This window comes from Dasypus novemcinctus, chromosome 13 (genome assembly GCF_030445035.2).
Source record: "Dasypus novemcinctus isolate mDasNov1 chromosome 13, mDasNov1.1.hap2, whole genome shotgun sequence".
In the NCBI taxonomy this organism is placed as follows: Eukaryota; Metazoa; Chordata; class Mammalia; order Cingulata; family Dasypodidae; genus Dasypus; species Dasypus novemcinctus.
Genome location: NC_080685.1, coordinates 42,759,550 through 42,775,061, shown reverse-complemented (window position 1 = coordinate 42,775,061; position 15,512 = coordinate 42,759,550). Strand labels below are relative to the sequence as shown.

The 15,512-nt window shown below is 46.8% G+C and overlaps 1 protein-coding gene across 1 annotated transcript in view; it reads left to right on the top strand.

Annotated features, from left to right (window-relative positions):
* The window catches only part of LMX1A (LIM homeobox transcription factor 1 alpha), a 163,311-nt gene extending 148,039 nt beyond the window's left edge, over positions 1-15,272 (top strand). Inside the window, exons 4-8 of the mRNA XM_004464833.4 lie at positions 3,546-3,718; positions 6,437-6,514; positions 8,291-8,360; positions 11,078-11,248; positions 13,106-15,272. Coding sequence (XP_004464890.1) covers positions 3,546-3,718; positions 6,437-6,514; positions 8,291-8,360; positions 11,078-11,248; positions 13,106-13,266 — 653 coding nt within the window. The 3' untranslated portion in view covers positions 13,267-15,272. The remainder of the gene's footprint in view (positions 1-3,545; positions 3,719-6,436; positions 6,515-8,290; positions 8,361-11,077; positions 11,249-13,105) is intronic.
* Positions 15,273-15,512: the final 240 nt, after the last annotated feature.

Here is a 15,512-nt window from a genome sequence, read left to right as displayed (position 1 = left end):
GATTGAAGTGATGCAGCTACAAGACAAGGAGTGCCAAGGATTGCCAGCCACCCCAGAAAGTAAGAGGCAAGTAAGCAGCAACAGGAAGCGACACCTTGATTTCAGAACTCTAGCCTCTAGAACTGTGAGACAATAAATTTCTGATGTTTTAAGCACCCAGTTCATGGTACTTTGTTATGGAGACTCTCAGAAACCAAGTCACTCGGTCTACTCTTGTTTAAGAACAAGGGAGTTATCTTCTACTTTTTTATTCCTTCATAGGACACAGAACAATTCCGAGTGTGTAGTGGCATTTAAGGAGAGTTTATACTTGATGCACCTCCTTTCCCAAGTAAATTCCCTGCTTCTGTGCCTTTAAACATTCTCTTCTCTTGAAATAAAATGCCTTCTCCTTTTCTGTCTGGCAACTCCTGTTTATCTTTCATGTGAATCAGTTTCAGCTCTGAGGACATCTGTACTGTGTGGTCTTCAGCCCCTCCCCTAGCTTCTCTGAGCAGAGTTACCCTTGTTTTGGTGCTGCATCTTTCTCTACTGTTCTGAGAGCTCTGTGAGAGCAGCAGCTGACCCTTCATCTTTGCATCCCTGTCTTGTCCTGATACGGTGCCTGACACATGAGTCTACAATAAATGCTTACTGAATGCATGGTTTAATGAGTAAGTTCAAAGTCAAATCTTTTATGGGAACCTAGTTTTGGTCTTAATTAAGAGTTCTTTGAGAGTTTCAAAACAGTAGCTGCATAGGCTTTGCGTGTCCCTTTTCTAGAGAACTACATGTACTGCCTCTTGGACTTTAAGTGCTGCTTTGAGGCTGTTGCATCCACAGTTGACCACTGCTATTCTCAGGAAGAATGGAAGTCCATTCCAGTAATGCTGGGCAGGGATTGAAATAGCTTCCTATATATCTCGTCTTCATAAAGCCTTCCCTTCTTTTCCTCCTCCCTCCACCTACAACAAATCCAGACTCTTTCTGTACTCCCCCAGCCTAAAGGACATTTATGAGGTTTCATCACTGGGGAAGCATCTGAGGCTCTTTCCTGCCTCTCCTTTCCCTAGCACCATGTCTATGGTGCCCCTCCCTCACCCTCGCCTCCCGGGCCAAGCTCAGATATCTCTTGCCCTGTTTATGGGCCGTTGGGAGTTTTCCAACAACCTGAAATGAATCTGAGAGGCCCCACAGGTAGTGCAGCCCCGTCTCAGGGCCATAAACCATGGCTCGGTCTTTCATCAGCGATTGCTTATGTCATAAACGTGTGGGAGGAACAGCCCTGAACCGTTCCAGATTTTTTTACAAGAAAGGGGAAAGAAAAGGCCCTGAGAAACATGTTCAAACTTAGTGCCAAGCAAATTCATTTTCCTCTGGTAGGCTGTGTGTAGAGACTTAATCTCTGGACTTCCCCACCAAGTCAGATTTATGCCGTGTTTGTGTCTAAATGGCCTCCAGGGATGCTGACATTTGTTGTCGGAGAGCAGCAAGTGGTGTTCCTTTCATCTCCGCTGAGGGGTGTCAGCTTAAATTATGAGGAATGGCTCAGGCCGGCATCTGGGTGTGGGAGCCTCTGGCAGTGGAGAGGGGCCGCCTCTCCCTGGACTCCCACTTTCCTGCTGTTTTAAAGTTTGGCTTGCTTGTCTTCTGCTCGCCAACATGCCTGCAGGTTCTGGGAGTAATCTCCTGGCTCTTTTAGAGCTTCACTTTCCCTTGGACAACTCGCTATGTTTGTTTCAGGCACTCCATATTTCCTGGACGAAGCTGGGATCAGGGGCAGGCAGGTCTGTCTCTGCTGCAAGCGAAGATGGGAACGTGAGTGAGCATCACAAGGGCAGCCTGGAAATTCCCTATGAGAGTCAGAGCTCACCATTATGCCCACAGTATCGATATTTCCAACACGGAAGGTGGGAGCTGGGTGATTTTCGGAATCATTCGTGTCCCTGTTGCCCGCCGGGTCCTGGCATCCGCCTGCACTTTGAGAGGTGCCAGTAGGCCCCCCTCCCCCTCCCTCTCCAACCTCTCCCCTCTCATGTGGATCTGCCGGGACACCTGAAATACCCGTGGTGGTGACTGTTCGGTGCAGGCATTTCCTGTTCAGTGCATGTCGTTGACTGGGAGAGAACACAGCAAACCACAGCCAGTCACTGACTTCACGGCGTCTCAGATTATCAGCACGTCCTGCCTCCAGAGTGAGAGCCTGAAAGAATGTGACACGTGATATGAAATTTCTGATGGAGAAGAGGAGGACAGGAGAGATCTAGAGCAGGGGCCAGGTAACTGTGGTCCACAGGCCAAATCTGGCCCAGTGTCTGTTTTGGAAATACGTTTTCATTAGAATACAGCTCCGCTGGTTCATTTTGGCTAGGGCGCCTCTCACGCTGCAATGGCAAGTTGATCAGTGGCCGTAGAAACTGTGTGGCCTGCAAAAACTCAAATATTTACTCTCTGGACTTTTACAGAAAAAGTTTACCCACCCCTGGTTTGGAGCATGAAGTGCTGCCTGGAAGACAAAAAAGGAACTTGGAAAGATAGAAGGGAGAGTGAGCTGTTGAGCAGCCAAAGAGGCATCAGAGGGATAAAAGTCATGGAAAAATAATATGAATTTTCCCTAGGCAAACTCCTTCTCCTTCTCCTTCTCCTTCTCCTGCTCCTCTTCCCTTCCCTTCCTCTTCTTCCTCCTTCCTCACACTCCCCCTCCACCTTCTCTCGTCCCCCTTTTCTGTGTTAGCTAAGGTCTTGTGTACAAAGAGAATGAAACGAATCCTTGGCATTGTAAAACCTTAATTCAGGTCGCCCATTATGTAAATATTATTAGCTAAAACCGTATCTAGTACCAAGTATACTTCTTTTATGTTGAAATAATAACCAATAATGATTAAGCACCTACCACGTTCTAGACAGTGCTAAACCCTTCACATATACCATCTCATTTAACACTATTACTTTCCTCAATAAGAACACTATTACCTTCTTCAATGAGTAAATTTGGTCTTGAAGAATTTGTTCAAAATCACACAAATCAACTGGCAGAGCTAGAACTAAAACTCAAATTTATGTGACTTCAAAGCCCATGCTTATAGATACCATACCACATTGCTTTCCCAAATGGTGTCAACATATACGAGCCATTTTCACAAAACCTAGCATTATTTTAGACTTTACATTTCTATATATTTATCAATATGCATTTGCATCAAACTATGTGAGGACTGGCTAAATGAATCAGACTGATTCCATAAGGAATTTTCAAATATAATTTAAAAAAAAATCTGGTATAAGACATGAAAATTTTGAAGATAATACACCAAAGGCACTTAGCTAGTGACTATGGAGCCAGATACCATTCTGGGATAAAATATGAGCTGTAATTGTGGACTTCCAAGGTTTCAGCCTCTGGGTGTTAGAAGTTTCCTTGAGGCTTTCAAATCGTACTCCATAGGCTATTGCACAGTACATAGAATCTTCTGGGAATGTGGACCCCAATACCTTGTTATGAAATAACATACAGCTCTAGGAAATGGCTTCCAGGGGTTCACCACATAGTTTTCTGCTTCTTTTAGGCAAAAGTGATGATGAAGAAAATCTTTGCAAGTCAGCCCATGGGGCAGGGAAAGGAGCTGCTGAGGATGGTAAGGACCATAAGCGTCCCAAACGGCCCAGAACCATCCTGACAACCCAACAGAGGAGAGCATTCAAGGCCTCGTTCGAAGTATCTTCCAAGCCATGCAGGAAGGTACAAGAGGGAAGAAGGGAGGAAAGGGAATGGGGCCCCTCATCTGGGTGTGCACCTTGGACTCTGCTGGGGATATAGAAGGGCACCTGGGGAGCAGAGCAGTCAAGGAGGCTGTTCAGACAGAACCTGTGCAGGTGGCCTTGAGTCCTGCCGGAGACTTCAGAAAGCACCAAAGCTGGGGCTGGGACGTAACAATCTTCCTATGTGCTTATGCGTGCACATAACATCACTACTCCTATGACATCTGCTGGGTGGGTGCTCTTGTCTCCAGTATGCAGATGAGGAAACCGAGGCTCAGCATGCGTGCCCACTCCAACTGGCGCCTTGCTCACACCTCTCCTTTCATAGAGAGCACTGGGAATAGTAGGAGTCCATTGGGTATATAGATTCTGCTATAACAGAATTTAAACAATACAGTGGCTTAATAAGATAGGAATTCAATTATTTCTTAGGTCACAGTTAGAGGTGAGCTGTCCAAGACTGGTGGGGTGGCTCTGTTATCCATCCCAGGTGTCCAAGGGATTGGTCCAGTTGTCATCATTTTTCTAGCCACCAGGGTGGGGAAAGAGGAAGTGGCAGTCGCCTTTTTAAGGACATGACCTAGAAGTTGCTTGCATCTCCTGCACATATATGCATTGGCCCCAATTTAGCCTCGCTGCAAGGGAGGCTGGGAAATGAATCTCGATATCTGGGTGACCATATGCCCTGCTAAATTTCAGGAATTCAGTTACTAAAATGAGGAAGGGGAGAATGGATATTGGGAACAGCTAGCAGCCTCTTCCACAAATAGCAGCACCTATTTATTATATACTTGCTATTTACTGCCTGCCTGCCATATACTGGGTACTATATTTTACACAATAAAAGGAAAGACAAAAAATAAAGAAAGGTCTTCATTGAAATTCACGGAGAAAATAAATTTTTTAAAAGTAAAAATGGTTTTTCTACTATCCCTGTCTGTATCAGTCAACTTTTGCTATGACCACAGACAACTCCAAATCTTGGTGGTTTCCAACAAATCTTTATTCTTGCTCCTGGGCTGTGAGCTGACTATGGCTCAGGTGGGCTTGGGTAAGATCTGCTCCCCCTGCCTCTCATTCAGGCATGTAGGTCGAAGGAGCAGTGCCACCTGGGCCTGCCATCCTCATGTGGGTGGCAGAGGGCAAGAGGCCAAGTCAAACTGGGCAAACCCAGTAAAGTGTCTGCTTGGATATCACATGCGTCACATTCCACTGGCCAGAGCTAGTCAAGTGGCCAAGCCCACCATGTGTGCAGTGGGAAAGGGGTGCCTGCACCGAGCAGGAGAGGGAAGGGTGGATATTTGCTGAACTGCTGTAATACCGTCGATCACAACATCTGACCTTTAAAAAGATTCACCTACAGAATTCTTCCTTTCCCTGCCCTTGCTGCTCCCCGCCTCCAAGGGAGGTACTGGTAGAAAGTGAAATACCCCAAGGTAGGCTTGTGCATGGACAAATGATAACCTTGCTTCTTTAGCTGCTTTTGCTGTGTGTACTGAACTCCCAGCCTCTGTCCAGCCCTGTGCCCAGTGCATGCCCCAGGCAGCTTCCAGGCTACCTGCTGAGAGGAGATGTGTGCACACATAGCTGTCACACCACACGGGGAGAAAGTTCTGAGGATAGTAATAGAGGGACAGCCAGGAGCTGCAGGAGCCAGTGGAAGGGAAAGGTCATTTCTGTCCAGGGAATTGGGCAGGGCTTTGTGGAACAGGTGGCTTTTGAGCTGGGCCTCTGAGGGATGGCTAGAGTTTCAGCAGGTGGAGGTGGGGTCTCTGAGCACACTATTTTAGATGGCTTAGCAGAAGGGTGTGCTTTAAAACTCTTGTCCCACTTCTCCTAAGCCTCAGCCTAAGTATCACGATAAAGCTGAAGTGCACCTCCCAAGCCTCCAGTTGTCTCTAATCACTTATTTATTCAAGTGGCTCCTTCAATCCCATCTCCTCCCCAGAGCCTACGCAGGAAGTGGCCGTGGGTCTCAGGCCCACTCTTTGGAAGCCTGTGCTTCTTGCCTCTTTCCTTCTTGCCGCCTTGCCAGCCCACTTGCCATCTGCTTGTACGGAGAGCAGACTGGTAAACATACCTCTTTCTTATCTGGGTCCTCATTAGCCTGTTTTCGCCTAACCTCAGTGCCCTGATCGCATGAGAGCTGTCTGCCTTGCGCTGTCAGATTCCAAAAGGTCCCCATTTTATTCTCTTTGGGCAGGGGTCACCCAGGATAGCAGTGAATATGATGATTCACTGAACACCCATGGTCATGTCGTGCTGAGGTAGAGGAATAAAAAAAAATTAGATCAATGAATTTAGACAAGAGAGAAGAGTAAAAGAATCATTTATTTTTGCAAAGCGATTTTCACCCTCAGTTTTCCTTAGGCAGGTGAACGTACATGTGTGGGTTATAGCTCAGGTACAGCAATCGCACCTGTCTAACCACCTCTCGAAGGTCTAATTTCCAGCATAAGAGAAACCCAGAATGCCTTCGGGGCATACACATCTGAGTAAATGGTTATTCCTTTCTTTCTTTGCTTGGTGAAGGAGACTTTCTCCACCTAAAGGGTTGGTGCTGAGCGTTGAACATTATCAGCCAGCTCCTCTCTAAGAGATGGCCCCTCCTGGCCTCCTGTGCATTCTGTGGGAGATGCTCTGCCTCTTCCTTTGGGATGTTAACGTTTCTATATTTCTGATGTTCCATTTTTTCAAGGTGAGAGAGACCCTGGCTGCCGAGACAGGTCTGAGTGTCCGCGTCGTTCAGGTGTGGTTCCAGAATCAGAGAGCTAAGGTAATCTGCTCCAGCTCGTGTCTGCCTCTGTGTCACTGCCATCATAGCAACACAGAGACATTGTGCTTGTGGCCCGGTTTCCTAAACTGAACTCACTGCATAGAGTAGTTCTCTTGATTCACAAATTCCGTTATCAACAATCATCTTAGCCACAGCAGCCCTGCCGGAGGGTACAGACAAGAGGCACCTGTTTTGGTGAAATGGCTCTTATTTTCCTAGTGGCCATGACTGTGAATCTGGCCAGCTATATGTCCGAATAAATGTCTTCCAGTAAAAGTATGCACTTTTAATTCTGATTGGTTTAACCCTGACACCAAAGTTCTTTGAAAATTTCAAACAGACCACAAATGAATGGATGAGCAAAATGTGGCACATATACACAATGGCAAATATTTGGCCATAAGAAAGAATGAAATTAGGAGATGAGCTGCATGCAACATGGAAGAACCGCGAGAATGTGGTGCCCAGTGAAATAAATAAGCAAAGTACACAAGGACAAATATTATATGCTATCATTTATAAGAGATGGCTAGAAATAGCAAATGCACAGAGATAGAAAGTAGATTCCAGGTTTCCAGGGGAAGGGGGAAGGGAAATTATTTGGAAAAATAAAATAAATAAGTTCAATAAAATTTCAAAGAGAAACCCAAACAGCAAACTTAGGACTGGTCTGAGACATTACAGCATGGTATAGTGAACGCCTGTACTCGCCTCTCCCAGTGCCCGCCCCTTGCCAATATATGCTCAAACCATCATATTGTCCTCTGCATCCTGCCAAGATCTATGTTCTCCTACCATGATCTATCTTCAAGACCTTTTTTACATCAGTTTTCCTACCCCTGAAAATGCACGTGTCCTGTGGCCCATTTACCTAGGGCTGTGATTGTTAGTGGGTGATAAATTCATCTCTCTATTTGAACATGATTGCTAGTGGCTAAAGCAGCATTTCCTTCACTGAATTCATCAGAACAGGGCGCTGAAGGACATTCCATCAGAAAAGGATTTCATGCCTAAATGAATTTGAGAGGTCTTTTATTCTCTGGATTCATAAAACACAAGAGCATGTTAAAAGCACTGAGAAATCATGCAGTAAGGAAATTTGTTTAATTTTTTAAAAAAAATCTTGTGTTTCCCACACACATACTCAGAGGCTATATTAACATCTCATGGAACCCTAGTGTTCCAAAGAACACAGTTTGAGAAACATTGGGTGAAAAACTGTTCCTTCTCTAAGGACGTGTCTGTGAGTTAACAGGTACTTTGGGTGACAAGCCCCTGACTCAGAGGCATGAATCCCCTGGTAGCTCCTCAGGCACAGGGATCAACCGGCAGGTAGGGGTGGTAAGCCTCCTGGCACTCCCCAGATCACACCCTGCCGGCACTCCCTTGCTCCGTTCAGGCAGGGCTGGCCCTGGACACTCATCCACAGTCTCTACAGCACACACACTTACTGCCCCATGAACAACCATCACAATAGAAGCAGCAGGTCTTATTCGCTCAGAGGAAATCCCGGTCCCCAGGCCCGGCCGCACCATGGCTTCCCAGCCAGTTGTCTTTCCATTGCATCAAAGGGAAAAGGCCCTCAGCTGTGATGCTTCACACTGGAGGTCCTGCTCCTCCAGCATGGCTCCTTTGCTGAGTAAAAACTAGGGAAAAGGCCCCCTGCTTTACAACCAAGCCCTCGCACCAGGAAAGCATCACTTGCCCTTTCCTCCTTACCTGGTGAGCCTGCTGCGGGTCACCTGGCCTCTAATCCCATGGTTTTCCTCTCGTCAGATGAAGAAGCTGGCCAGGCGGCAGCAGCAGCAGCAGCAGGACCAGCAGAACACCCAGCGGCTGAGTTCTGGTAAGCCGCGCTCCTCCCCGCCCTGGCTGGCGTCCGGGTCCCCTACCGGATGCCGCCACCTGCCCAGCTCTTTGAATGAGATGTCTGGATTCAGTGATGACCGGCCCACACCTGCTTTGGGAGATGGGACGTTCCAGTGAGCTCTGAGCCATGAGGAAATTGTGAGAGGGTTGAGGGTGCCTTCGTGGCTGACCCAGAACCGCTGGCTGGAGGTGGCACTAAACTTACCCAAAGCCTCCTTGCTCTGACCCTGCCACGCTTCCAGGGGACTGAGAATGATGTGCAGAGTCAAGACATTGCCATTTTTTCATCTTGCCCTGATCCTTTCTCTAGGCTAATTAATTTAAGACAAGACACCCCTGTGACTTATCCCTTTCCAAAATAATGTGAAGTAGTAAAAATGGTAAAATAATAATCCCCTCCTTTGTTGAGCAATGCGTAGTTCACAAAGTGCTCTCCTGCATGCTACGTGGACTCACAGTAACCACTCTCTGAGTTAAGCAAATTACTCTCCTCATTTCACAGATGAGCAAATAAAAGCCTCAAACAGACCGAATGCTGAGTCCTAGATCAGTGAGGGGTGGAGCTGGGCCTAGAGCAGGGATTCTTAATTTTTTTTCCACAGCTCTCTTTGCCATTCAGGTGAAAACCATGGACCCCTTACTACAGCCACACTGTACTGTGTATTATTTAATAAATATATCACACTCACACAAACACACCTCACAAGAATAATATTCTTTTTGAATTTTCAATTCAAGCCCACAGACCCCTTGTTAAAAACCCCTGGCCTCTCTCTGAGCCTAAGTTCCATTAGACCATACTGCCTTCCCTGACCTTTTCTTACCCAACATGTAGCCTCTGTTTCTTTTAAATAGGTGGTGTGAGTACTGGGAAGGGGATGAAGAGGAACAAGTTTTAGAAGCCTTCAAGAAAGTTAAAAGAAAAAATAAAGAATCACTGTAATAGGAAAAGGTCATTCTTTAAAGTGATGTCTCCCAAGCCAGCCAGCCAGGAGAATTCCCTGAATTCTTTTTGTACCTTAGAGCACTACTTTCTCACACTTTAATGTGCACATGAGTCACCTGGGATCTTGTTAAAGTGTGGGTTCTAATTCAGAAAATCTGGGTGGGCCCTGAGACTGCATTTTTAAGAAGCTTTCATGTATCCAATGCTGTTGCATATGGACCACCCCCTTCGTAAGGTCATGGAATGTGAGATTGGTTCAGTTCTCAGTTCCCTCAACACAGCCTCTCAACCTTGCATGGACCCTGCCTTGTGGATGACACCTGGTCCAGGCTCCATCTAGCATTTGACTCACTATCTCCTGCAGCCAGAAGTTTCCTTGGCTTCTTACTTTCTAGACTAAATAGTATCTTAGCAATAAGGTAGATGCTCAGGGGAGAGAAGAAATGAAACCAGGGCATGGGTGCTGAGAAAGGGTAGAGCAGCAGGCTGATCAGGAGATGGGAATTCTGCCCTCGGCTACACCGCTAATGCTATTGGACCCTACCAACCTTTCCATCTCCTCGTGCCTCAGGCTTTTCTTCCCTCAGTGGAGTAATAATACCTTCTAGTCCTGTTTCACAGGACCCCAGTTAAGTTCAAAGAGGGTCTTAGATAGGAGAGGGCTTTAGAGAGAGCCAAGCAAGCTGACTCCATATAGGCAAGTAGCTCAAAGAGAGGATGCCTCAAGGTGTTATGCAGACAAGACCATGTAGGACTGTCTTTAAAGAATTCTAAGGGCAGCTCCTTGGGTAGACTTAAGATAGCAGAGGCTGGTAGGAGAAAGTTGCTTCCGTCTTGTAGATGAGGCAGTGGAGTCTCTGAGGGTTGATGGAACCATGCTCAGAGAACCACAGAAAGACGTGGAGGCAGGAACCAAGTCCTTTTTGTCATAAAATTCTGTACATGAGTGTAACTTGTTGCCATTCAAACACACACACACCATCTCATGCGCCACGAGGTCGGCTGGGCCAGCGTCCTGATGCTCACTTGGCTGACGGGCTTATGGTGGGTTAACACTGGGAAGATCTTTAGATCCATCCACTTCCGTGGCTGCCAAACCTGTGTATCACATCGGCACCCTTTATTCAAACCACATAGTTCAAGGAAGTGCTCAAAGTTCAGTGGCCTCCCTCCCATCCTCTTCCTCCATGGTGATCCTTGATGGCTTCTGTGGGGCCTGGGCTCAAAACCACTGTCACCTCATCCCCTTCCATTTCATAAAGGAGGAAACCAAGACCCAGGGAAGTAACATTATCTGGCCAGAGTCACACAGCTTGTGTGGTAGCCAGTCTGCAGGAAGGCCCTCTATGATTCCTCCCACTAGTGCCCATCCCCTGGTGTGGTCCCCTCTCACCCTAAATGGGGCTGATCTGGAGTGTGCCACTGAGGTCAGGTCATAAAAGAGCTTCTGCTCTGCGCTCTTGGGTCACTTGCTCTGGGGAAAGCAGCCATGCCTTGAGGACCCTTATAGCAGCCCTGTGAAGAGGTCCACAAGGCCGGGCAACTGGGCTCTCAGACCTGGCACGTCCCACTCAAGTCCAGGGCTCCCTGCACTGCTCTGACCTGCCTCTCACTCTCTTCTCTCCTGTGCTGGGAACAACACTGGGCAGTGGGGATGGGGAATCCGGAGGTTGTTCTGAGGCCACCTCTCCCAGTGTGGGACATGGGCTACATGATGAGAATGACCTGCTGTCTTCTTTGTCCCACAGCACAGACAAATGGCGGTGGGAGTGCTGGCATGGACGGGATCATGAACCCCTACACGGCTCTGCCCACCCCACAGCAGCTCCTGGCCATCGAGCAGAGCGTCTACAGCTCAGATCCCTTCCGACAGGGCCTCACCCCACCCCAGATGCCTGGAGACCACATGCACCCCTATGGTAAGAGGGACTGCACCTCCATGGGGACCTCTCCCAGCTTGCTTGCATGGGTTTCTCATTCCCTCCCCAATCCATCTAACTTAGTTCCTACCTGCTTACTGAAATCCCAAAGCAAAATAAGTGCCCCATAAAATAGGCCTAAAATCACCTAACCCAGGGCTACTGAAAAAAGACCAACAGCATATTTATTAATGATGTTTCCATTTTTTCCCCTCTTTCTCAGAGCTTCTTGTTAGTTTACATAGGAGGCTGTACTTTCATTGTGGACCTGTTTATTGTGATTCAGTTTCACAAGTCTTGCATTTCATGCTGGGTTACCCACTTACATGTTTGCAAGCAATCTCACTTTAGTGCAAGCAGATGACCTTAATTAAGCATTTACCCAAATGTGGAAAATATATGAAAGCAACATGAAACAAATTTTCTAATTGGGCTACCCTATTATGGACACCACTGGTGATCTAATGTAGTTCATGAAATATAAACTGACCTGTTAAAGTGAAAAGTATCCCTCTGCCCAAACTGAGGTTCATGTAAATGTGGGTTGCTGAACCTCCCACTCTTGCCCAACTTGCTGCTTAAGCTAACAGACAACAGCTGGGGCTTGGGGAGACCCTGCTGGGGGTGGGGCTCTGAATTGAAGGGCTCAAGTTCAACCTCAGAGGCAAATATAGGCCACTGCATTTTTATACATTGAAAGCTAGCAGCCTGTGTAATGCATCGCTCCACACTGCGTAGTCTGCAATAAATACAACCCTGGAGGTTAAAAATAAAGTTTTCTTTCTTCGGGAAGCTTTCAGAACAGTAATATCAGAGACACATGCCCTCAGCTCAAGCTTCCGTTTGACCTTATGTTTCTAAAAATGCTGTTTATTGTTAAAATCACTCCCGCCTTCCCATGGCATGTATTCAATAAACATTTAAGTTCTGACCCTTTGTAGGGTCCTCCTTGATCAACCTCATTCATTCCTACATGCCTAGATACATGTGTGCCTGCACCGGTGACCTCCATCCTCTTTGCTTCCCTAGAAGACATGTGTAACATCTGTGCCATTCTTCACCCCACAGTTATAGGAAAACAGGGCATGTGAGTTTTTTGTAAATTCTTAAATCTTCTGAGTCCCAGGACCCCTGTGATGACTCCTTTAGTAAAATGGATAATCAAAGCCAGATGATGTGTTTCATAAACTCTGATTTTCATTCCTTCTGTTTACTTGAAGTGGAGGTAAAATGCCCTGTGCCTCCAGGTTCAGGTTCTTGTCATAGTAGTCACTCAGCTGCTCCACAATTTGCCTTCCTGGTTTTTCTATCCAGGATGTACTTCATTGTACAAATCTAGGGATGCAGCAGGCACTCAGTATACCTTTGCTGTTTTGAAAGGACAAATGTCATCATAGGTGGTTTCATTAGCCTCAGTCACGAGCCAGTGTTTGTTTTCTTCCCATCTCCTTCAAGAACCATTTTCCAGGCTCAAGTTCTACAGAGCTCTGCCCCTGTGTCTCCAGCTTCTGGCTATATGTCCTACCCATTCCCCCCACTCACTGTCTGGACATATTGATATTTTCTTACATTGTGCTCAGGTTAGCACTCTGTCATACTCTGCTTTATATTTTCAGTAATCACACTTTAGACATATGTCCTTTAAATGGACTGTAAATTTCTGGTGGACAGGGATATGTCATGCCTCTTTGTACAGCTCTCTGTAGATTCCCCCTTTCCACCCCTATCCCCATGCCCAGCAGAAGGCTTCACCTGGGGTCTGTCCTCGGGCAACACTGAATTCAGTTGAATTTGCTAGCATTAAAATGAGTCTCTCCTTCTAGACCCTCTCACATCAGTGTTTCATCTCCATTTCAGGTGCCGAGCCCCTTTTCCATGACCTGGATAGTGACGACACGTCCCTCAGTAACCTGGGTGACTGTTTCCTAGCAACCTCAGAAGCCGGGCCCCTGCAGTCCAGAGTGGGAAACCCCATTGACCACCTATACTCCATGCAGAATTCTTACTTCACCTCTTGAGTTCTCTCTCAGAGTTCTGTGGCTTGGCTCCCAAATGGAACAACCATATTATTTGAGGGGTCAGCTGGTGTTAGGATGGGGAGGCCAGGGAGGAGGTGGGTTGGGGAGGGAGTTTTGTTGGGGATGCTGTTGTATAATGGTATGATGTAGCTTGGCATTTCCAAAGACTGAATACATAATGGACTGCATAGTTTAAGGTTTCTAATAAGAGTCTTAGTGATAGATATGAAGATGTGTTTATCATTAAGGACAGGGACTTTTAATATAGACATTCTCATGCAAACTAGATACCTAGAGACTCCTAACAACTTCCCACCATTTCGGGGAAGCTCTTTTCAAGAGGTGCATATGTCTACCCATCTATACATCCATAGACAGACAGACAGGTAGATAGATGTGTGTATGTGTGTGTAACCTTTCATACTTTATCATCAAAGTTTATTCCTAATAATAACAGACACCAACTGTACAGCAAAAGTAACTTTATTTTCAGTGTGAACTATATTTAAGGAAATGCTTGATGCACTTAAGTTATAAAATGAGATAATTTACTTTTATAAACTTTATTTTTAGTTTGAAGAAACCTGTCAGCAGGGCAGAGAGGGTTGTTCCAAATAGCCCCATAGCTTTGAGTGCTTGAGTTAATTCTGTTTTCAGAGAATGTCGTTGAGGTCTGGAAAGCAACTCTGTGTGGCTGACAGTGTTCGTTCATGGGTTCTTGCTCTCTGTGGGGGTTGAATCACTGGTCTGGGGTGGGAAGGAACAATACCTGGTCTTGTTCTTAGAACGTGGAAAGCCCAGGCTCATGAGCTTTCTTTTAAATTCTGACACATGGTGGTTGGGCAGTGCTTGGAAAGTCAGTTATGCTCTTGAGCTTCAGCATCTGCTGATGCGGGATGAGGCTGAAGGCCTGTGCCTACCTCACTGGGAAACGCTGAGGCTTCATTCACCTTCAGGACACCCGAGCAGGGGTGAGACTAATAACTGATATTTGTGCAAAATCCAACCAGCAATCAGTGGGCAAAGGAGGATGTCTGGGGCTGCAGAGCCGGAGGGCTTCTCCACCTGCCCCGGTCCTTTCTGCAAAGCCTGGGCTGGCAGAGGTAGCAGCTCAGGGCAGCTCAGAGAGTGTCAGAGTTCTTAAGGGTGGAAGAGGCTAAGGCTGAGGGACTGCGGGAGGGTACTGTGTTGTGCTAGAGCAGGGGTTGGCAAAGTGTAGCCTGCAGGTCAGATTTGAACTTTAGTGTGTTTTTGTATGGCCTGCAAGCTCAGGATAGTTTTTACATTTGTAAAGGATTTTAAAAAGAAGAATATGCAACAGGGACTGTATGTGGCTTGCAAAACTTAAAAATATTTACTCTCTGTCCTGTCTGGCTCTTTACAGAGAAAGCTTTCCAACCTCCACTCTAGAAGGTCTGTTTCTCAAGAGCCTCATGGAGCTCATGGAGGGAGAGGGGGACACCCAGGGCTCTTCTTCTGGCTCATTTTCCTGACCCTGAGCACAGAGGACCCAGCAGCCATTGCACACAGGCACAGTTCCACATTCTGTTCTCCAAACGTGGTGCTACACTGGGATACTTCTGTGCTAGGAAGGCTCTTGGGAACCCCCAACAAGGAGATGGGGAAGACAGAAGGTCAGCTGGGGCTCCTCCTCTGAAAGAGGGACCATGACACGCTTGGCCTCACTCCCGGGGATGCCATCGAGAGCTCGGACACAGCGACGCTTAACCTCACGCTCTGCAAGGCCTGAGAGAAACTGTCCCCTTAGGGTAGAGTCTGTGTTGTGTGATTTTTGTGCTCTTGTTTATAATTTATGCAAATCACCAAGAAACCCAAACCAGTCTGGTGAATGAGAATCATGCAGATGCTGCATTGCACCACAAGTCTCTGTGGGAGAGATCAGCTGGAGAATGTAGCAGATACTATGTGAGTGAACGCAAATAGAGATCCTTATTCCACTCCCTAGTGGCATACCAAGATGAAATTAAAAACCTCTTACAAACGAACTGTTGTTTATTCAAGGGTGGCAATGGTGGGTGGGGACTTGGGGACACGGATGTTTCGTTAAAAGGAGCCTGGGGATGAGTTTATGGTGAAGCTTTGAATGAATGGGAAGAATGACTGCAGCAAAACATAAGGATGAAGGGGTCTTTGCCCCCTTCCAAGATGGGCTTGGGTCCAGTCTTTACAAAGGCTCCCCCAATGGAAGGCACTGGGAACATTCCATCCTCGCCATGAACTGCCTT